General features: G+C 40.3%; 1 protein-coding gene and 2 pseudogenes across 1 annotated transcript in view; 1 reads left to right on the plus strand and 2 right to left on the minus strand.

Moving 5' to 3' along the window:
- Positions 1–23,097, minus strand: part of LOC138150214 (antigen peptide transporter 1-like) — a 153,396-nt pseudogene that overhangs the window by 102,758 nt on the left and 27,541 nt on the right.
- Positions 1,057–2,486, minus strand: LOC138150192 (alpha-enolase pseudogene; annotated as a pseudogene).
- The window catches only part of LOC138150032 (antigen peptide transporter 2-like), a 16,845-nt gene continuing 14,096 nt past the window's right edge, over positions 20,349–23,097 (plus strand). Inside the window, exons 1-3 of the mRNA XM_069073387.1 lie at positions 20,349–20,557; positions 21,086–21,595; positions 21,701–21,815. Coding sequence (XP_068929488.1) covers positions 21,094–21,595; positions 21,701–21,815 — 617 coding nt within the window. The 5' untranslated portion in view covers positions 20,349–20,557; positions 21,086–21,093. The remainder of the gene's footprint in view (positions 20,558–21,085; positions 21,596–21,700; positions 21,816–23,097) is intronic.

Genomic DNA, 23,097 nt, shown 5'->3' on the forward strand with positions numbered 1-23,097 from the left:
GTCTCTGGAAGGAATAGCTTACCCCTCCTTAGAATTCCTTGGGCAGAGACTAGATGATCACATAGTTACAATGTAGAAGGAACTGTTTGTTGTTCAGATAGGAGCTGGAGTAGATATCTAAGGTAACTTGGAGCTCTTAGTCTATGATTCTGAGCTACCAGCTCCACCCATCAGCATCCATGCCTGCAAATAAAAATGCCATTTTTTAATCCTGTCATTCAAATGGAAGAGGAAAGGAGAAAGAAAAATATCTTAGGACCCAAACATACATATTCCTCTTGCATGATATTAATTTTAATATAGTGTTAAGTCTGCGGATTTGGGGGTACATATAGATGGTGTGGAATTCAGTGACCTCAGTTGTGTTTACTGGAGGGATATTCTAGGCATTGTAGGCTCTGGGCCCTAGAGATGGCATTGCTCAAAAGAAAGCTGATTTCTTTTCTTCAGAAAACTGCTCAAAGAAGCAGAATCCAGCAACTGGAGAGAGACTGAGAGAGAGACAGACAGACAGACAGACAGACAGACAGACAGAGACAGAGAGAGAGAGAGAGAGAGACAGAGAGACAGAGAGACAGAGAGAGAGAGAGAGAGACAGAGAGAGAGACAGAGAGAGAGACAGAGAGAGACAGAGAGACAGAGAGACAGAGACAGAGAGAGACAGAGAGACAGAGCATTCTGAATTGGAGCCAAACATCTGAAAAACAGCTGTCTAAGAAAGGAAACCTGGGATATTAATTGATTTGGCTCTCCAAGGAAAAGACCTGCAAGAACCAGAACAAAAAAACACACCTAAAAGAGTCATCTTAAGTTTAAATAAATAACTCTGCTAAATTACAGCCAACTGAATATTAGCAGGAAAGGCTGTCTCTGGCTTTATTTTTTTATATACTGGCTTTATTTTTTTTTCCAGTGGGTTACTGAATACTTTTATTCTGCACATAGAAGCCGCTAAGGGTCTGTGGGCTCATCAGTGCCCACACCACAAGTACATGGCTTCACACATCAGCACCAAGTCTCAAGGTGGCAAGGGTCTGCTAACAGAGAGCCAGATAATCAGGTTGTCTCTGGTGTTCTAACAATGCATTGAGAACATCACAGAAATGTGGAAGGGAGAGGGAAGTTAAGCAGCAGAGGCCCCTGCCCCCAAAACAAAGTTGGTCTAGTACTTGATGCCACCCATTCTTAGGACAGGAGCAGACTTCTACAGAGGTGACTGGTGCCTTCTAGCTTACTTGGTCTGAGAATTTCCGAAGTTCCTTCCAGCAAATTTAGCCTTGCTGCCCAGCTCTTTCTCAGTTCTGAGAAGCCAGTTATACTTGGCCAGATGCTCGGATCAGCAAGGGGCCCAGTGCAGAGACTCACCACCAGGTCTGCAATGAAGGTATCTTCAGTCTCCCCAAAACTATGGGAAGCCATTACTCCCCACCCACTGAACTGGGTCATCTTGCATACCTGGAGAGATTCAGTCGTGGAGCCTATCTGGTTCATTTTGAGTAGGAGGCAGTTGCAGGCTTTCTCCTTCACAGCCTTTCCAATGTGCTTGGGATTCGTCACTGTGAGATCACCCACTTCCACCTGGATGCCTGCAATAGCAGTGAAATTCTTCCAAACTTCCCAATCATCCTGGTCATATCTTCAATAGACACCACTGGATAGTCCTTGTTGAAGCTCTTGTAGAGGTCCGCAAGCTCAGAAGAGGAGATGTATCTGCTGGAATCATCAAGAAACTTGAAGTCCAAGTCATATTTCCCAGATCAGAAGAATAGTGAGGCAGTAACATCCATGCCAATTAGAGACCTTATCAGTATAGGCAGTCTTGCCAATAGCATTCTTTGGCATATCCAGAGCTTCTTTATGTTGCAGGATGTTAGGAGCAAAGCCACCCTCATCCCCTACGTTGGGAATGTCCTTTCCACATTTTCTGCTTAGTCTCATTCTTCAGGTTGTGGTAGACCTGAGCTCCAACGTGCATGATCTCCAATAGGGAGGAGCATGAACTCCTGCATGGCCAACTTGTTGCCAGCATGGGAGCCACCATTGATCACGTAGAAGGCTGGAACTGGCAGGATGACTTCATCATTGCCTGGAAAGTCAGTAATATGGAGGTACAGGGAGACACCTTGTTCAGCAGCTCTGGCCTTACAGTCAGAGACACTTACAATATGGCATTTGGACCAAATTTAGGTTTATTTTCAGTGCTATCTCAATTTTTCAATCTTCTCCTGCTCCACAACATTTAATTTCTTGCTAATCAGGATTGGGGCAATACTTTTATTGATGTACTGAACTGTTTTTGAGATACCTTTCCCCACATAGCAGGTCTTATCCTTGTCTCAGAGTTCCAGGGCTTCCTGGATATCAGTAGAAGCACCACTGGGCAAAGCAGCTCAGAACCTACTTTTTTCAGTGTAGAGATCAACTTCAACAGTGGGATTTCCAAAAGAGTCAAAGATCTCTTTTGCCTGTATCTTGTAAATAGACATGTTGAGTTTCTGGATGGGACTTCCTTGGCTGATCTCAGAGAACAGAGGGTGAGGGCCATGTACAGGCTTTAGAGGAATGAAGGAGCAGGTTAATAAGTGTTAAGAATTATAGGCTGTCCAAAAAAGAAAATGAGAAATGTTGAGGGGCTGCAGGTAAACAGGGACAGTGGTGCACTTCTGGTGAGGCTGTGAATTGGTATAGTCATTCTGGAAAGCAGTTTGGAACTATGTCTCAAAAACTGTTTTATTTCCAAGCAGGACTACTTCTAGGTATTTACCCCAAAGAGATCAAAGAAAGAGGAAAGTGTCTAACATACATATGTTTGTATTTATGTAAATATATTATATATATGTATATATATATACACACACACACATATATTTAAATTATAGAACCTTTGTATAATGGCAAAGAAGTGGAAGCTAAAGAAGTAGGCATCAGTTTAATATTGGCTAAACAATTTTTGGTATACCAATGATGACTGATGAAAGAGATGGTTTCAGAGAAACCAGGGATACCTTGTATGAATTGATGCAGAGTGAAATAAGCAAAGCCAGGAGAACAATTTGTACAAGAACAAATTTGCAAAAATAAACAATTTTGAAAGCCTTATGAATTCTAATAAACACAATGACTAACCCTGATTCCAGAGGACCAGTGATGAAGAATGCTATTCACCTCAGATGATGAATAAGACATATCTTTGGAATCACCAGCATGGGAATTTTTTGGCTAAAATTGTGTCTATTTATTACAATGGTTTTGCTTTCTTTTTTATTCAGGGTAGGAGTAATGAGTGAGGGGAGGTGGGAGGAAGAAACAATTCTTAATAATTGAAATAAATTTTATTTTAAAATTATTTGAAATTAATTTAATGTTTAAAACACTTAAAATCTATTACTAATTTAGAAAGTGGTTACAAGGAATGGTTTGACATGGCCTTGTGAGATACAACAATTCCAGAATGTACAAGAGAGAAATTCTGTGAAGTTTTATATGGGTGACTATTATATATTTGCAGAGTTTTCTAAGAAAAAAAAGATGCATAGATCTCAAGAGTGCTGAATACCTTCTCCATAAAGAGAGAGAAACACATTATATCTTAATAAGCCCAGTATCCAAGGATAAAAAGAATCAATAAGGAGGATGATTGCATTGCCTGACCTTTCCTGGGAACTTCTAACCCTAGATCTCCACCTTGGACCATCAATAAGCATTTCACTCACTCCTCTGGATGTGTGGGCTAGATTCTACCTGATCACATTTTGCTACACCTGGGAAGCTCTCCATTCTTTACTCCTCAGAGAATGTCAGTGGAAAGAACTGGGAGGACATCATCCCATAAAAACAATGTAGACTTATGAAGCACTTACTTTCTTGTTTTTATGAGACAATAGGGGTTAAATAACTTGTTCAGGGTCACACAGCTAGTAAGTGTGAAGTGTCTGAGTATGAATTAGAACTTGGATTCTCCTGACTCCAGAGCAGGTTCTCTATCCACAGCATAATCTAGCCACCCCAAAGAGCTTGCTTTTAAGTAAGCATAAAGGACCCACAATAATTCTTAGATACTTTTCTCTTTGATCTATCCTCATCATTTGTCACTTTTGTCTGCCTTGCATTTCTTTGGATCGTCATCCATTTCACAACGATATTGTTCTGCTTCCTTCATTCTTCCTCCTTGGATGTCCTCCAGCTAAATCTCTTTAATTTGCATCAATCACATGTGTGTTAATATGTTTCTACATGAGCTTTTAAATTACTTTCTTTTCTCATTTATTTTTTTTTTGTAAGCAATCGGGGTTAAGTAACTTGCTCAAGGTTACACGGCCAGTTATTTCTGGGTGTGGTGCTGAGTGTCTGAGCCCTTTATTCTATCTCCAGGTCGTCCCAACACTGGAGCCGGTGCTCTTACTCGCTGAGCCACCTGGCCGCCCCTTTTCTTTTCTCATTTCCAGAGATTTCTCAGTTGTTAAAAGGATTCAATTACTACTTCATTCAAAGAATTCATCATAGAATCCAAGTTGGTAGTCACCTAGTCCCCTATATTTTGTCCAGCCTCATCCCCCCCCCCAATAACCTTTTAATGATTCTCTTCTTTTTTCACCTATTTCACTCATAAATTCCTTCAGTGATTTTTACTGTGTCTTAAGAAATGTCTATCTTTTTTGGTTACTGCCACTACTTTTCCAGTTCATTTTTTTCTCATTCTTCTCTGTGCCTTAGCTCTCCCTTCTTCTCCTTTCTCCTCATCCTCCTGCCAGCTTTGACCTTCCCAGTAGCTGCTGCTCCAGACTTGTGCCAACAAATCTTGCACTTCAGATCCTTGTAATCCATAATAGTGTTTTCCCATTATATTAGACCTCTTATGCTTTGGGTTCCTCAACTGTAAAAGTAAGAAGGTTGGAATAAATCATGTCTCACCTTCAAGAAATCTCTCTTTTCATCGGAATATGGGTACTAGTTAAGGAAGTAAGAAATGCTATGATTTGCCTCCTTCTATATCAAATCTAGAACATGCTTGCACATTCGCTAACTTCAGTCAAAGAATTTGATGGGACAACAGTTTTTGATATACAGACATAAAGGTAGATTGTCCCTCCTGATAACTTGGGTGGGGAGCAAGGAGGAGTAGTTTCATAGAAAGACATTGCCAAAGTTTGTCATTTTAACCTTCACAACAGTTCTACTACATTCCCCCTTCTCTCCACTCACACAAATGTCACTTGGTGGGTCTCCTTGCCTCAAGTCTCTCCTCACTCCAGCCCATCTTCCACTCAGCTGCCAAAGTGATCTTCCTAAAATAAACGTCTGATCATATCATATACCCATTTCCCCATTCAATAAACTCCAGGGTTGCCCTGTCACCTTCAGAATCAAATACAAAATCCTGTTTAGTTTTGAAAGCTCTTTGTAACCTGTTGGTTCCAACCTTTCCAGTCTTCTTCTTTTGTAATAGTATTTTATTTTTCCCCACAATTAAATGTCAAGAAAATTTTTAGCATGCATTTTTAGGAGATTTCTAGTTACAAATTTTTCTCCCTCCCTTCCCTCCCCTCTTCTGAAAATACTAGGCAATTTGATATAATTTATACATATACTATGATATTAAACATATTTCCATATTCATCACAGTTGTGGAAGAAGAAACAGATCAAAAGGAAAAAACACGAGAAAGACGAAAGCAATTGAAAAAGTGTTTCATTCTGCATTCAGAGTCCATCAGTTTTTTATCTAGATTTGGATAGCATTTTCCTTCTTGAGTCCTTTGTACTTGTCTTGGATCATTTTGTTGATGATAAAATATGATTTATTCAGTTAATCATCACATAATGTTGTTTTTCTGGTTTAGCTCATTTTCCTTATGCATCAGTTGAAACAAATCTTTCCAGGTTTTTCTGAAATGTGCCTGTTCACCATTTCTTATAGCACAATAGTATTCTATTACATTCATATACCACAGTTTTTTCAGCCATTTCCCAATTGATGGACATCCCTTCAATTTCCAACATTTTTCCAGCATAAAAAGGACAGCTATAAATATTTTTGCTCCTTTTTCCTTTGTATGATCTCTTTGGGATACAGACCTAAGTGTGGTATGACTGGATCAAAGGATGTATGTAGTTTGGTTACCCTTTGGGCAAAGTTCCAAATTACTCTTGAGGATGGTTGGATCAGTTGTCAACTCCACCAATAGTGCATTAGTATCCCAATTTTCCCACATCCTCTCCAACACTTATCATGTTCCTTTTTTTGTCATATTAGCCAACCTGATTACTGTGAGCTAGTATTTCAGAGATGTTTTAATTTGCATTTCTCTAATCAAAAGTCATTTAGAGCATTTTTTCATATGCCTAGAGATATATTTGATTTCTTCATCTGAAAACTGCCTGTTCATATCCTTTATTTGTATCAAACTGGGCAATGGCTTGTATTCTCATAAATTCGACCAATTTCTCTATATATTTGAGAAATGGGGCCTTTATCAGAGATGTTTACTGTAAAGATTATTTCCCAGCTTTCTGCTTTCCTTCTAATCTTGGTTTGCATTGGCTTTGTTTATACAAAAACTTTTCAATATAATGTAATCTAAATAATCTATTCTACATTTCTTAATGCTCTCTATCTCTTGCTTGGTCATGAATTCTTCCCCTCCCCATAGATCTGACAGGTAAATTATTCCTTGCTCTTCTATTTTGATTGTTTCATTATCTATGGTACCTTTTAGTAAGGTGCACTTTCCCTCCTTATCTCTTAATTATATTATTTTTGCTTTTACTTTGTCTAAGATTAGGATTGCTACCTGCTTCTTTGTTTTTTAACTTCAACTGAAACATAATAGATTCTACTCCAGGCCCTTTGCTCTGTGTGAGTCTCTCTGCTTCAAGTGAGCTTCTTATAGTCAACATATTGCAGGATTCTGGTTTTTGGTCTACTCTGGTAACCACTTCTGCTTTATGGAAGAGTTCATCCCATTCACAGTTATGATTGTTACCTGTGTGTTTTCGTCCATCCTATTCTTCCTCCTATTTGTTCTCTCTCTATCTTCACCCTTTCCCATCTCACCAGTGTTTTGCTTTTGTCTACCCCCTCCCCTGACCTGCACTCCAGTCAGTCCTCACTCCCCCCCCCCCACCCTTTACTTGATCTCTTCCCCTCATACTTCTCTGTTGGGTAAGATAGATTTCTAAATTCAACTGATTATGTATATTATTCCCTCTTTGAGCCCATACTGATGAGAGTAATGTTCAAGCAATGCCCATTGTACCTCTCCCATTTTCCCCTCCACTGTAGTAGGTCTTTAGAGCCTCTTTACATGATATAATTTAAATTATAATACCTCTCCCTTCCTTACGTACCCATTGTACTCCTTTCTCATCCCTTAAATGTTTTTATGTCATTCCTTCAGATTTTCCTTATACCCCTAGCCCCTGTCTATGTATATTCCTTTCAACTGTACTATTAGTGATAAAATTTTTAGGAATTACAGGTAACATCTTCCTGTGTAGGGATGTAAACAGTTCTATTGAATCCCTTGTGTTTTGTTTTCCCTTTGCCTCTTTATATTGGAGGTCAAATTTCTGGTTTGGTTTGAATGTTAATATTTTTTAATTAAAAAAATTATTTAGTTCTAATCTTCTCCTTATGAAGGTTTGAAATACTTTTATTTCATTGAATGGCATGTTTGCCCCTTAATGTATTATGCCTAATTTTGCCAAGTAAGTGATTCTCAGTCGTATTCCTAGCTCTTTTGCCTTCCTTAATATCATGTTCCACAACCTCAAATTCTTTAATGTTGCAACTAAGTCCTGTGTGATCCTGATTATGACTCCCTGATATTTAGATCATTTCTTTCTGGACATTTGCATTTTTCCTTGACTTGATATTTCTGAAATTTGGCTATAATGTTCCTTGGGGTTTTTATTTGGGGATCTGTTTCCTGAGGTGATAGGTGGATTCTTTTGATGCGTATTTTGCCCTCTGGCTACAGGACAAGGGGCAGTTTTCCTTGATAATTCCTTGAAAAGTGATTTCCAGGTCCTCCTTTTGATTATGTCTTTCAGATAGTCCAATGATTATGATATTGTGTCTCCTGTATCTATCTCCTAGGCAAGTTGTTTTTCCAATGTGGTATTTTACACTTTCTTCCATTTTTTTCATTCTTTTGAATTTGTTTGATTGATGTCTCATGAAATCATTAGCTTCCACTTGCCCAACTCTAAGTTAGCTTCCACTTGCCCAATTCTAACTTTTAAGGTATTGTTTCCATCAATTAGCTTTTGTACTTTCTTTTCCATTTGGCAATTCTACTTTTTAAGCAGTTGATTTTTTTTCATAATTCTCTTGCATCACTCTCATTTCTTTTCCCAATTTATCTACTCTCTTTTTTTTCCTTTGTCATTATCTTATCTACTCATATGTTTGTACAGTTTTGTTTGTTAATTTACGGATGATTTTTTTTTCAGTTAAAAAACATATAAGGGATAAATGATAGAATAAAGAACAGAAGTTGGTGTGTGGGGGAAATAATATAAATGGTTAAAGGACTGGCAGCATCATGGGGGCAGGGACAATATGATTGGTTGAAAGTCTGAAATGTGGACTGGTAACAATCCTTTTCTTCTGGAAAATGTCGATACTTTACACCTGGACATTGCAGAAATACCTAATGATAGATAACAAATTTCCTATAGTTGTAGAAAAACACCTAGAGACAATATTTCCAGCAATGGCATCATCCTGGCTGGTAGAGATAACAGACATCCTAGAATTGAATCAGGATAGTTAAAGGTATAGAAGATAATACATTTACTTGATATGAAGTGATTTGCAGGAGGTACTGGAATAATTCTTTCTGAATTAAAGTGTTTTCTGAGAGCACTGCACTGTTAAAATTAACTCAGGGTTTTTCTTCAATTAAAAGTGAATGATAGAGGGGGCGGAGCCAAGATGGCGGAGTAGAAGCACGACCCTCCCGCAGCTCCGGCTTCCACCCTCCCCAATCCATGTAAAAAAGGGGACTCTAAACAAACTTTGGAGCTGCAGAACCCACAAAATGACACAGAGAAGCTAACCTCCCGCTGAGAACAGCCCGGCAGGCCGGCAGGAATCAGCCAGCGCAGCGCTCTGGGAGCCGAGCCCAGCCCCACGCCGAGGCTTTAGCCCCAGGGCAGGCCTGACCAGCCGCCTGCCAGAGGAACTCCAGATCAGCAGCAGCTGTGGCCGTTTCCAGATTTATCAACACATAGATGCGAAGGACAAGGTGAGAGGCCAGTGCATTCTGGACTTTGGGACCCAGTAAGTGGGAGTGCGTGGCTTTTACCCCCGGGGCGAGAAACCACTGAGACGCTGGCACAGCCTGCCAGCGCCACGTGGCGGCTTCAGCTCCTGGCCTGCAGAGTGTAGGGGGACCAAGCACCAGTCTGAGGGGTAATCACACATGTACAACCTATACTGAACTGCTTATCTTCCCAGTAAGGGTGGGTGATAAGGGAGGAAGGGAATGAATCTGGAATTCAAAGTTTTAAAATCAAATGTTTAAATATATATATATATACTATTATCAATATTGTTTTACATGTAATTGGGAAATATAGAGATCCACCATGCCCTACTGGAAAAGTTGAAACGGGTATGGGAGAAAATATGGGAGAGAGAAGATCAGAGGTGGGGATATCCTGTGGGACTGCTTTTTTGGGGGGATGGGTGGGGGAAAAACGGGGAGAAAATTTGTAACTTAAAATCTGGCGGAAACGAACGATGTAAATCAGAAGTTAATAAAGCATTAAAAAAAATAAAAATAAAAAAGTGAATGATAGGAAAACTGAACTCTTGCATTTAACTGAGAGAGGAACACTGAACTTTCAGACTCATTAGCTTCTTCATCCAGATAGTGGTTGGTCCTTTGCTCTCAAAGTGGACCAATGACATTAAGGGAGTGTTGTCCTGACTTGCAAGTGAGTAGGATTTTTTCCTTCCCCCTCACCCCAAACTTTGAGATGGCTACACAAATCTGTGTACACACACACACAAACACATATATCTATACATATATGAATGTACATACACATACATATATACACATAAATGTCAGATGTTTTTCTGGATTCAAATAGCATCTTCATTCATAGGATCTTTGTGGTCAGTTTGGGTATTTATGATAGAATAATTCATTGCTCAAAGTTGTTCTTAAGACAATACTACTACTACTGTATGCAATGTTCTCTTGATTCTGATCATTTCACTCTTTATACTTTCATGGAGGTCTCTCCATGCTTTTCTAAAATCATAGAGCTCATCAATTCTTATAGCAGAGCAATATTCCATCATAAATATATACCACAATTTGTTTAGCCATTCCCCAACTGATATGCATCTCCACAATTTCCAGTTTTTTGACACCACAAAGAGAGCTGTTATAAATATTTTAGGACATGTAAGTTCTTTTCCATTTTCTCTCATCGTCTTGAGAAACAAGCCCAATAGTGGTATTGCTGGGTCAAAGGGTTTGACAATAATTTCTAATCTCTCTCCAAAATGGTTAAATCAGCTCACAGATTCACCAACAATGAATTAAGGTCTCATTTTTTTTCATATCCCCTCCAATATTTGCCACTTTCCCCTTCTTTCATTTTAGCAAATCTCATAGGTGTTTTAAGGTTTTTTTTTAATTTGCATTTCTCTAATCAATAATGAGTTGGAGCATTTTATATGACTATAAAATGTTTTGATTTCACTTTTTAAAATGAATTTATTTTTAATTTTCAACATTTTCTCCCCTTCCCTCCATTCCTTCCTCCCCAAGACAGCATGCAATCTGATATAGGCTTTACGTATACATTCATCTTAAGCATATTCTCACATTACTTATGTTGCAAAGAAGTATTAGAACCAATGGGAGGAACCATGAGAAAGAAGAAACAAAGCAACAAAAAAAGAGAACAAATAGTATGCTTCGATCTGCATTCAGACTCCACAATTCTTTCTCTGGATGTGGATAGCACTTTCTTTCATAAGTCTTCTGGAGCTGTCTTTAGATCCTTGCATTGCTTAGAAGAGCCAAGTCTACGAAAGTTAATCATTATGCAATGTTGCTGTTAACTGTGTATACTGTTCTCCTGGTTCTGCTCACTTCTCAGCATCAATTCATTTAAGTCTTTCCAGATTTTTCTGAAGTCTGCTCATTTCTTAGAGCACAACAGTATTCCATTACATTCATATGCCACAACTGTTTCAGCCATTTCCCAATTGATGGTGCAGGGAAGAAGGGAGTGGACTCTGGCGCCCCGAGGGGTTATCCTCCTTTTCCAGGACCGATCCTTGGTCCTGCAGGGGCCCAGAGATCTTTGCGGAGAGTTAGGCTTTCTGAGTTTCCCCGGTCTATCGGTGCACCTCGCCAGCAGCTCCCCTAACTTCCGGTCAGGCAGTGAGAGGCTATCTCCACCGCACCCCCCACCCCCACCCTGGCCATGGGCTCCCGCTAGGGTGTCCCAACTGTCTCCACCGAGACAACTTCATATAAAACGTGACAGCCAGGTGAGGAGAGAACGTCAGCCAGGTACAAGACTGGGACTAGAGAAAGCAAGATGAGTATTGCTGCTGGTAGCTGCGGCAGTCTCAGTTCTGGATAAACAGTCAGTGATTTTTAAGACCTCTGAGCAACACTGAATGAGCGCCATGACTAAGAAGGACAAGCCTGGCAGATCAAAGTAACCAAGAGGATAAGGGAGCAGATTTCAGATGCACGAAGATTGGAAGAAGTTTTTACCAAAAATCAACAACCGAGAGAGCAACAGGGGTCTGAGCAACCCCTCATGACACCATTAAAGTTTTGGAAGATCTGTTAAGAGCAGGGTGATGTGACCGTTGGGCAGTGACTGAAGAAGACATGAGGAAAAAGCAAGGGGACTTTGAAAACATCCAGCAACAAAATTTTAAAACTTATTCACTGGACTTATGAATGATAAGAATGCCTTACAAAAAGAAAAAAAAAACTTTCAAAGCAACTGCATCAAAAAAAAAATTGAGAAGAAACAGCATAAAGCAGCAGAATCTGAGGAGAAGGTTACTCCTGATTCACCTATAATGACTTTCTCATTTACTGGACTTAACCAACTAGGAAGAAAGGAGGAAAATCTACATGTCCAATATTTAGAGCAAACACATACTGATTTGGAGCACCTTCTCTGTGCCCATGAATTAGCAAAAGGGCTAAAGTTTTCAACTCAATTTCAATAAAACAGCTATGAAAGTGAAATTCTTGTAGCAGACCCTTGTGATCAAACATTATCACCTGTGACCAATATCCAAGATACCAACAGTTATCCCATGGAGAAAACACCTTTTAACTTAGCTGCTGTTGTTACTGAAACACTTGAACTTAGTGTTCAAGAACAATCACTCTCGAAATGCTTTGAATCCTCTCAGTGAAGAGCTGTACCATAAACAGGAAGCAGAGCCAAAGAGACAATCTTTTCAAGAATCCACAACAAATAATGAGGATGGTTTGAGATAGGACTGTGTAATAGGAATGTAAATTTTAAAGATCTTCCCTGCCCCTAGGCTAAAAGTGCATCTGAAGCCTGGGGAGGGAGGCTTGTTTTCCAGTAGATACTTCTTGATTGGCCAGTGAGTCAATAAGGTTGTTACATTCTCTGAGCCAGGAGAAGGCTATATAAGCCCTGATGTGTAGCTCTGTTTTGGGGCTCGCTTTGAGAAGTGTTCTGTGATTTGATCTGGATTCTGGGAAGCTGTTGTTGAGAGCCCCCCCTCGGCTTTGAAAAACCCAGATGAAAATTATTGGACTACCTGAAAGCCATGATAAAAAAAAAGAACCTAAAAATCACCCTTCAAGAAATTTTCAAGGAAAATTGCCCTAATGTTTTAGAACCAGAGGGCAAAATAGAGGTTGAAAGAGTCCACTGATCACCTCCTGAAAAAAAATACCCATAAGAAAATTCCTAGGAATATTATAGCCAGGTTCCAGAGTTCCCAGATCAAGGAAAAAAATATTACAAGCAGCCAGGAAGAAACAATTTCAGTATTGTGGAAAGATAATCAGGATAACTCAGGACCTGAGGGATCGAAGGGCTTGGAATATGATATTCTGGAGGTTAAAGGAGTTGGGATTAAAACCAACAATCACCTACCTAGACAAAACTGAGTATCATGTTCCAAGGGAAAAAAACGGTAATTCAGTGGAATAAAGGACTCTCAAGCATTCTTGATGAAAAAAAAAAAAAACGAGTTGAATAGAAAATTTGACATTCAGATACAAGAAGCAAGAGAAGCATGAGAAGATAAACAGGGAAAAGAAATCATAAGGAACTTATCAAAGTTGAACTACTTATATTTCTACATGGACAAGTGATAATTTTAACTTCTGAAACCTTTCTCAGTATGAGAATAGTTGAAGGGAATAGAAATGTGTGTATGTATATATGTATGTATGTATATGTTTGTATATGAGCATATGAATACATATGTGAGTGTGTGTATATATGTCTACAGGTATACATAGACAGAGGGCACAGGACCAATTGAATAGAAAGGGATGATACTTAAAAGGTGAAATTACAAGGTGAAAGAGGAACATAATGTGAGGACATGGGGAGAGACAGAATGAGGTAAATTATCTCATATAGAAGAGGCAAGGGAAAATTGTTACAATGGAGGGGAAGAAAAGGAAGGCAAAAAGGAATGGGTCAACTTTATTCTCATTGCATTTGGCTTAGGGAGGGAATGAAATACACACTAAATACAGACCCTATATGAATAAATAGCAATAGTGTAAAATATATCTTAAAATTATAATAAGATTCTGCATAATATTTGGAACATAGATTCAGGTGTAATTGAATAAATTCTGGTCATTTTTTAAGTGAAATGTGTCTCTCCTAATAGAATGCTTATGATATGTCAAGATTAATTACACTATTTGTCATTAAGACAAATTGGAAAAAATACATAGATCTGAAATTTTCTTAACTGGGAGACCTTAAGCAGGTTACCTCACATAAAGAAATAATTATAGCACCCTCCTCCTAGGGTTATTGTGAGGATGACAAAATTTGTAGTGTTTAATACTCAATACCTGGCATAGAGCAAACATTATAGAAATATTAACTATTATTAGTATGTCTTTAATTAGATGTTATTACTTCATACTTGATAACTTCATATGGGGCTTTAGATGTGATCAGCATACAATGCCAATAATGATGGGATGAATGATTTTCTGTGTAATTTGGAAAGGCATTCAACTGAATCAAGATCACCTGTTTGGTAATGGATGTATTTGAAGTTTCAAACACAGTATAGTTTATAGTTTGTTATGTTTGTAAATTTTTTATATTGTGAAAACTGGTAAACTTTTATATCTGTTATGTCAAACAAATTTTGTAATGTAGGTGTCATCAGAATATGAGCTGAGCAATTAGAAGATGGAAATTTAGTTTAAAAAAAATTTTATCCACCCTGCTAACCTATTTCTTAATGTTTTGGAACTGTAATTTAGGAAATTGGATATTTCCACCTTTGCCTGTCCTTAAGAAAAAGACACTTCTAAAACTATTTGGCTATCACTTATGAATGTGTAAGATTGTTAACTAAGTTCTTTGGGGTTATACTAATAATGTTAAAACCTGAAGTTGGTCATTAATTACTGTGTGTGAAAAGGAGGAAATGAAGTGAAAGCCTTATCAAGATTGGTTCTGTGTACTTAGAGGAGTCCACCTTGGGTTGCGAGAATGTACAGTCTATTCCACCTTGCACATGGTGTGGGTAGTGCCAAAGAGCACAGCCAACAGCAGCTCTGAGGGTAGATGAGGTGGCCTGGAAGGGTCATCAGATTCAACCCTTTCTCTGGGATCCCTGCAATTCCCCTTATTCTGTAAACTTTCCAGGCTCCCAAAAACCATTTGTGTAGACTACCTAGTCAACCTTGAGAACACTTGTTTGAGAAAACCTTGAGAGCTTGTTTGGGTTTTGGAGCCTAAACAATGAGAATGGCTTACTGAGAATATGCAAGTTTGTGTATAATGTAGAAATGATTTGTTTTTTTATTTTTTTAATTTTATGTTTATCCTTAGTTTACAACATTCATTTCCACAAGATTTTGAGTTGCAAATCTTTCTCCCCATCTTTCCCCTACTCCCACCCCAAAATAGCAAGTCTACTGAATACTCCTTCCCCCAATCTGTTCTCTCTTATATCCTCCCTCATCTCTCCCCCAAACTTTCTAGAAGGGCAAGATATATTTCTATACTCCAGTGCCTGTATATCTTATTTCCCAGTTGCATGTAAAAAGCAATTTTTAAAAAAACATTTGTTGTTAAAACTTTGAGTTTCCAATTTTCTCCCTTCTTCCCTCCTCACCCACCCCAACTGGGAAGATAAGCAATTCAATATAGGTTACACATGTGTAGTTATGCAAAACATTTCCATAGTAGTTATATTGTGAAAGACTAACTATAATTCCCTTCATCCTATCTCGACCCCCACTTGTTTTATTTTGTCCTTTGACCCTGTCCCTTTTCAAAAATGTTTGCTTCTAACTACCCTCTCCCCCAACATGTCCTCCCTTCTATCATCCCCCCTCTTATCCCCTTCCCCCATATTTTCCTGTAGTGTAAAATACCGAATTGAATGTGCATGTTATTCCCTCCTTAAGTCAAATTCAGTGAGAGTAAAGTTGACCTATTCCCTTTCACCTTACTGCTCTTCCCCTCCATTGTAACAGTTTTCTTTTGCCTCTTTTATATGAGATAATTTACACTCATCTATCTCTCCCTTTCTCCTCCCAATATATTCTTCTCTCACCTCTTAATTTTATGTTTTTAGATATCATCCCTTCATATTCAAGTCATCCTATGTCCTCTGTCTATGTATACATGTACATACATATGCACACACTCACATATATATCTATATACACATATACCCTCCTATACATACATATATATGAATATATACACATATGTGTTCCCTTCAGCTATCCTTATACTGAGAAAAGTCTTATGAGCTACAATTGTCATTTTTCCATGTAGGAATGTAAATAGTTCAACTTAAGTTTCCTATGATTTCCTTTTCCTGTTTACCCTCTCATGCTTCTCTTGCTTCTTGTATTTGAAAGTCAAATTCTCTGTTCAGCTCTGATTTTTTCATCAAGAATGCTTGAAAATCCTCTATTTCATTCAATGACCATATTTTTCCCTGAAGCACTACATTCAGCTTTACTGGGAAGGTGATTCCTGGCCTCAATACCAGCTCCTTTGACCTCCATAGTATCACACTCCAAGCCCTTCGATCCCTCAATGTAGAAGCTGCTAGATCCTGTGCCATCCTGATTGTGTTTCCACAATACTCAAATTGCTTCCTCCTGACTGCCTGCAGCACTTTCTCCTTGACCTGGGAACTCTGGAATTTGGCCACAACATTCCTAGGAGATTTCTTTTGGGGATCCTTTTCAAGAGGCAATCTTCCTCCCTCTCCATACTTTGATCCTTTTTGTTCCCCAAAAAGGATTCTATGGTCTGTTTGTGCTTCCTCTGCTTGCTCATATTGCCAGCCAATTACTTGACTTTTGAGCTCTTTGCCACTGAAGAACTCTGCTTCCAGATTGCAGAGACCTATGTCCCAAATTGCTGGGGTTTTTGCAACTGCCAGAGCTATTAGGAGGACTCCTCCTCTGCATCCCCCACAAGCTCTGGCACACTTGTCACACACCTTATGACCACCACCCAAAACCACAACCCAGATCCTAGAGGTTAAAGCAAGAGTGATTACCCTCTGAATGGTCTCTAGGTCCTCCTGCGATATGCAGGCCAGGAGCTCTGGAGGCAGCCGTGTGGCATCAGCTTCACCTATGCCACTTCTCACCCTGGGGGCAGGGGCTGAACCTCACTCTTCTCCACCCAGTTCCAACAGAGTTCCCAACTGACCTTTTACTTTCTTTTTGGTGTTTTGGGGTTGAGAAGTCTGGAAAATGCCACAGCTGCTGGTGATTCACTCTCCTGAAGTCTGCTCTGGCCACTGCTTGTTGGGGCCACCCTGGGGCCAGAACCATATGGCTCTTGTGGGACTGCGCTCAGGTCCCAGCTCAGTGCAATAGACCCTTGCTGTTGGCCTTCCAGGTTGCCTTCAGCAGGAGATTTGTTTCTCACTGTTACTTTGTGGGTTCTGTAGCTCTAAAATTTGTTTAGAGTCATTTTTTTACATGTATTGTAGGTGGTGGGAGCCAGAGCCCCATGGAGGTCCTGTTTTTACTCCTCCACCTTGGCTCTGCCCCAAAAGTAATTCTTAAAATAATATTTCTGTTACTGTATACGATGTTCTCTTGGTTCTGCTAATTTCACCTTTATTTTGTGAAAGTCTTTCCATGTTTTTCTAAAATCATTGAGCCTATCATTTCTAATAGTACAGTAGTATTCCATCACATATTACACAACTTGTTCAGACATTTCCCCATTGATGGGCACCCCTGTAATTTACACTTCTTTTCCACCACAAAGAGAGCTGCAATAAACATTTTAGAATATATAGATTCTTTTACTTTTTACCTAATTATCTTCTTAAATAGACCAAGTACTGTTATTGCTAGGTCAAAAAGTATAGGTAGTTTCATAACACTTTTAGCATAATTCCAGATTGCTTTCCAAAATGGTTGGGTCAGTTCACAATTCCACCAACAATGAATTAGTGTCCCAATTTTTCCACATACTCTCCAACATATGTCATTTCCCCCTTCTATTGTTTTAGTCAATCTGGTAGATACAAAATTATATTATCCTGAATAGAATCCTGAATAAAAAAGATTTCTCTAATTATAAAAATTTAAAGGAACTGAGATAAGGGGCATGGAGATTCTTTGAAAGAGGCTTAGACCAGTGATAAAGAAGTATCCATTTTTCTTCCATTTTCCCCACAGTGTACCACATGAAGGAGGATGGTTGGGTAAATGTGGAGAGTTCAGATGTCAGTAACCTATTCCATGAGTACCTAAAGACCTGGGGTGACTTTGGAGTCTCTGCAGTCTTTGGAGACTGCAGGTTTCACCCCACTGGGAAGACTCAGGGAGCTGAGCCAGCTGAGACCCCAGAACTTGGAGAACAGGAGAAAAAAGGGCAACAACCAGAGCCCAACTGAGACAAAACAGACTTGAGGCACAATTCAATTTTCTATTGATTTTCTAATTTAGAATTCTCTTTGCTCAGTCTTGTAAAATAAAGTAAATCCTCAAAAAAGGGACTCTGTTATGGTTGAGAGGAGCTATGTCTATTAAGAGGGTTATGGGATTGGGAAAGGGGGCAGGTAAAAATGGGGACTTTACAATTGCCCTTAGGTATACACTGTGGAGTTTTGACCCTAACCCTCCATCTTCTCAGACATATGGCCTCCTTCCTTTTCAGGGTCTCCTGTCTCTTGTCAAAGGGCAGGCAAATGTGGGCATGGTTTACTTTGTTTACCTTTCCACTACAAGGCTTATAACCATCCTGGCAGTCCCCCTTCCATTTCTTTCCCTCCTTCCCCTCCCCACTTCTTCCCAGGGAAGGTATACTTAGTGTCATTCAGGGCACCTGTAGTAGTCACTCTGGAAGCAGAAATTTTCCAATATAGGAAGTGAATGAGGAACCAGGAAAGCTGAGCAAAAGCAGGCAGCACACAGGATGGGAAAGACTAATTGAACCTTTGATTGAAGCTGCCCTTTCCTCTTCCTCTCCTTTCCAAAGAACACTACTCCTCTTTCCTGAGGGCTCTTGACTGTCACATGTCCCATTGGCTAGACCAAGGTCCCATGGTTAGCTGCAGAGAATCTCTTCTAATCAATAAAGGCCTTGTTTCATGAAGTTTTAGGTGCTAGGCAGACTAGACTGTCACAGGTTGGAGTCCAAGACAGATTTTGTGGCCTCACCCAGTGTTGTCCATACTTTATGTAGCAATCCCCACCCTCCCTCTTTAAAAAAAATTAAACACACATCACTTACAGTTTCAGACAATAAATTTTCCTAGTTGAAAATTTCAAACATTTTTCACTGTTCTCGAGTTGTTTCCATTTTTCTAAAGTCAAAGTTTTTTTTTGGTATCCAAGTTATTTTTTATACTGACAAAATTGAATGATGTTGAGAAATATAACAGATGATACAAAAAATGTTTTAATACATTTAACTTGCCTATAAAGACTAACTTCATGTTTATAGGACAAATTCAATTAGTAAGGACTGGGAAAGAAAGTCTGAGTAGGTCATGACCCAATGGTGACTGAAAGTTAAGGTGATTGGACTGAATTCATTGTCAGTGGGAGCATTTTTTGCTTTATTAGCCTCAATTTTGGTGGCTGATGACAAATTCACTTGTATATTTAAAAGCTGGATTTATTTATGTCAGAGTTGTACTGGATAGCATCCAATAATTTTGCTGATTGCCTCCCTTCCCACAATCCCTCCTCTCCTAAAGAAAAGAGTCTTACAGCCTTCCTTCTCAAGGTAGATACATCCCTTCACTTTATCTGGAAAACTATACACATATGAGATCAGCTGGCCAGAACTGGGGGTGATTTGTAAGGGAAGGGAGAGAAGCATCTTAGGAGGAATGATGGGTGGAAAAATGCACCTCTCTACAGGTTCCTCCATCATTTTCCCCATCTGATTTTCCATCCTCTAATGCACTGTCCTGGTAGTGGCTGGCCCTAGACATGATCCCAGGATTCACTGTTATCCCTCTGTTCCCTCTAGGCCCAACTCATCACTATCCCAGTCCATATTCTCTGTACCTCCCTTCAAAGGGTGATGCCCTCATTTAGTATCTCCACCTCCTTTCTAGAACTGCCTAAAACTATATAGTATCCTCACACTTCAGGCCTTCACCCCTCAGTGTCAGTTTCTCTTGGCTTGACCACACCTTAGCCCTTTGGTCTCCTTTAGACACTCCCCATCCATTCACTATTTTTTTAAAAATACTTTTTTTCTTTTTCTTAATATCATGTACATTTTCCATCATATCCCTTCTCCTCCCCCTTCCCAGAGAGCTTTCCTTTACAGTAAAGAATAAAACAGAGGAAAAAATCAGTTCAGCAATTTTAATCACTGTATTAAACAAGTCTGATAATATTTAATGTTCCACAGCTATAGCTGTTCACCTCTGTAGAAAAACGAAAGGTGTCATTTGTGTCTTCTTGGGGGATAAGATCGATAATTATAATTTAGCAGCATCAGGTTAAAACCTCAGAGTAGCTTCCATACAAAGGCTTTCCGGGGTCCGATAAAACAGATGTGACCAACACAGGAATAAGGTTAGATTTTCAGTAAAAGAATTTCCTATTGTTTGACTTAAGGATTTGGGGCGCCCCCTTGTGGCGGACTCAGGATAGAGACTCCCCGGTCTGAGGACTCAGTTCTGGGAAGTGAAAGCGAAACCCCAGGTACTAGGGTTGGGGACTGAGGCTGAAAGAAAGGGATAAAGGGGACTGGAGACCCGGAGCAGACCCTGGAGACACGCCGGAACGTTGCTCAGCATCCCGACCGTGCGGCGAGCTCCGCTCCAGCTGCAGCCCCAGAGTCCGTGCTGCGAGCAGGCAAGTCCTCGCAAGGGCACGGCGGTGGAGTTAAGGACTGGGAAGGTGGGGAGGAGGATCATATTTGGAGGTTTTCAGAGGTGCCCCCTCCTTTTCATCATCACCAAGAGTTAGGGGAATTCTCTGCCCCTCCCTTCCGCCCAAGAAGCAGCGCCAGCCCCTGTGCCCTGGGGAAGTGGAAAGAGCTCTGGCGGTGGGGAGCTGCCACCTGAACCCCGGCTCTGCCTCGTACTCCCCGTGTGAGTCTGGGCAAGCAGCTTCATTTCTCTGAGCCTCAGTTTCCTCGTCTGTATAAACGCTGGGGTTAGACTAGAATGGTCCCTATGGCCCCTAACAACCTCAATTCCAAGAGTCCATCAATCAAACTTCCCTCTGGTAGGGAGGGAAGTGATCTTGGGTGAGGGGTAAATGGTGTACTTAATTGGAGGTGTTGCTCCTTAGAATAATATCTCTCATTATTATACCATAATTATACAATATTTTTATATTATAATAATATAATAATAATCTCTCCTTATTCTTTCACAGGCCCCAACATGCAGCTCCCTGGCCTGAGGCCCTGGGCTCCCCTCCTCCTGACTGACCTGATCCTACTTTGGTTGTTGCAGGGGCTGCTGGGAGCTATGTTCCCTCCAGGGCTCCTTGTCCTCTGGCTGGAAGGGGCTTTTAGGGTGGGTATCTTGTCCGGGGTGCTAAGTTTATTGGGGGAGCTTGGGAAGATGGGAGAACTACTGCTTACTTTGTGCCTGAGCACCCCCCTGTTCCTGTCCTTGAGGGCCCTGGTTCCAGGGTCCTTGAGTGCTCCCCCTGTGGTATTGGCCTCAGCCCCATGGAGCTGGCTGCTGGTGGCTTATGGAGGAATGGGACTGGGCTGGGCTGTGTGGAAGGTGCTGAGTCCCTCAGAAGCCCCTCCCTCAGCAGTGGAGAAGGAGCAAGTCCAGGAGAACAAAGCCATGATGTGGAGGCTGCTGAGGCTGTCCTGGCCTGACTTCCCCTTCCTTGTTGCTGCTTTCTTCTTCTTGGCTGCTGCAGTCATAGGTAAATGGACAAGGAGGGAGTGGGGAGTGAGGGAGAGCTTGAATCTAAATGAACATGAAAAAAGATGCTTGACGTTGCTCCCTATGTGCTGGTGCCCCACTCCAGGTCAGATGTTCATCCCCCACTACACTGGTCTTGTGATTGACATGCTGGGCCAGGACTTTGACCATGATGCCTTTGCCGCTGCCATCTTCTTTATGTGCCTCTTCTCCCTTGGAAGGTCAGTGACTTGGTAGGGCCAGGGGGAGAAATCATATTCATATCCTTTAGAGCTCTTCCACTAGGTCTGTGTTACCTTGAGACAATTACTTCATATTACTTTCATAGTCCTTAGTTTCATCATCAATAAAATGAAAGTGGCTGGACCAGATGCTAACAATCCCATATCCTATGAACCTGAGAGGATTTCTCATCACCCAAACCCTTTGTAATATTCATTGGCCAGCTGCTCCTAGGTGCAAAATCTGCCCTCCTGAAAGGCAGATCTCTCCCACAAGACTTGGATTTGGGAATGCTAATTTTTTTTTCAAATGCTTTATTAACTTCTGATTCACATCATTCATTTCCGCCAGATTTTGAGTTACAAATTGTCTCCCCATTTTTACCCTACCCACTCCCCAAAATAGCAGTCCCACAGGATATCCCCTCCTCCAATCTGCTCTCTCCCATATTTTCTCCCATACCCCTTTCGACTTTTCCAGTGGATCTCTATGCCCCAGTGCCTGTATATCTTATTTCCCAATTACATGTAAAATAGTATTGATAATAGTATACACTCATATATACATATATATTATACACATATATATTTTAATATTTGATTTTAAAACTTTGAATTCCAGATTCATTCCCTTCCTCCCTTGTCACCCATCCTTACTGGGAAGATAAGCAGTTCATTACAGGATGTACATGTGTGGCTAATGCAAAACAATAACATAGTAGATATATTATAAAAGACTGGCTATATTTCCCTCCCTCCTATCCCACCTCCCACTTGTTCTGTTCTCTACTTTAATCCCCTACCTTTTCAAAAGTGGGTGCTTCCAACTTCCCTCCCCCCCAGCCTGCCCTCCCTTCCATTATCCCCCCTCTCATCCCCTTCCCCCCCTACTCTCCTGGAGGGTGAGATACCCTATATAGTGTGTATTTCATTCCCTCCTCAAGCCAAATTAAATGGGAATAAGGTTGACCCATTCCCTTTTGCCTTCCTATTCTTCCCCTCCATTGTAACCATTTTTCCTTGCCTCTTCTGTATGAGATAGTTTACCTCATTCTCTCTCTCCCCATCTCCTCTCATTATATTCCTCTCTCACCTCTTAATTTCACCTTTTAAGTATCATCCCTTCCTGTTAAATTGGTCCTGTGCCCTCTATCTATGTATACCAGTAAACATATATACACACATTCACATATGTATTCATATGCCCTTATACCCTCTCTCTCTCTCTCTCTCTCTCTCTCTCTCTCTCTCTCTCTCTATATATATATATATATATATATAT

Source organism: Petaurus breviceps, unplaced genomic scaffold (genome assembly GCF_028583685.1).
Source record: "Petaurus breviceps papuanus isolate PSGF00001 unplaced genomic scaffold, PetGlider_PUasm1.0 90865, whole genome shotgun sequence".
Classification (NCBI taxonomy): Eukaryota; Metazoa; Chordata; class Mammalia; order Diprotodontia; family Petauridae; genus Petaurus; species Petaurus breviceps.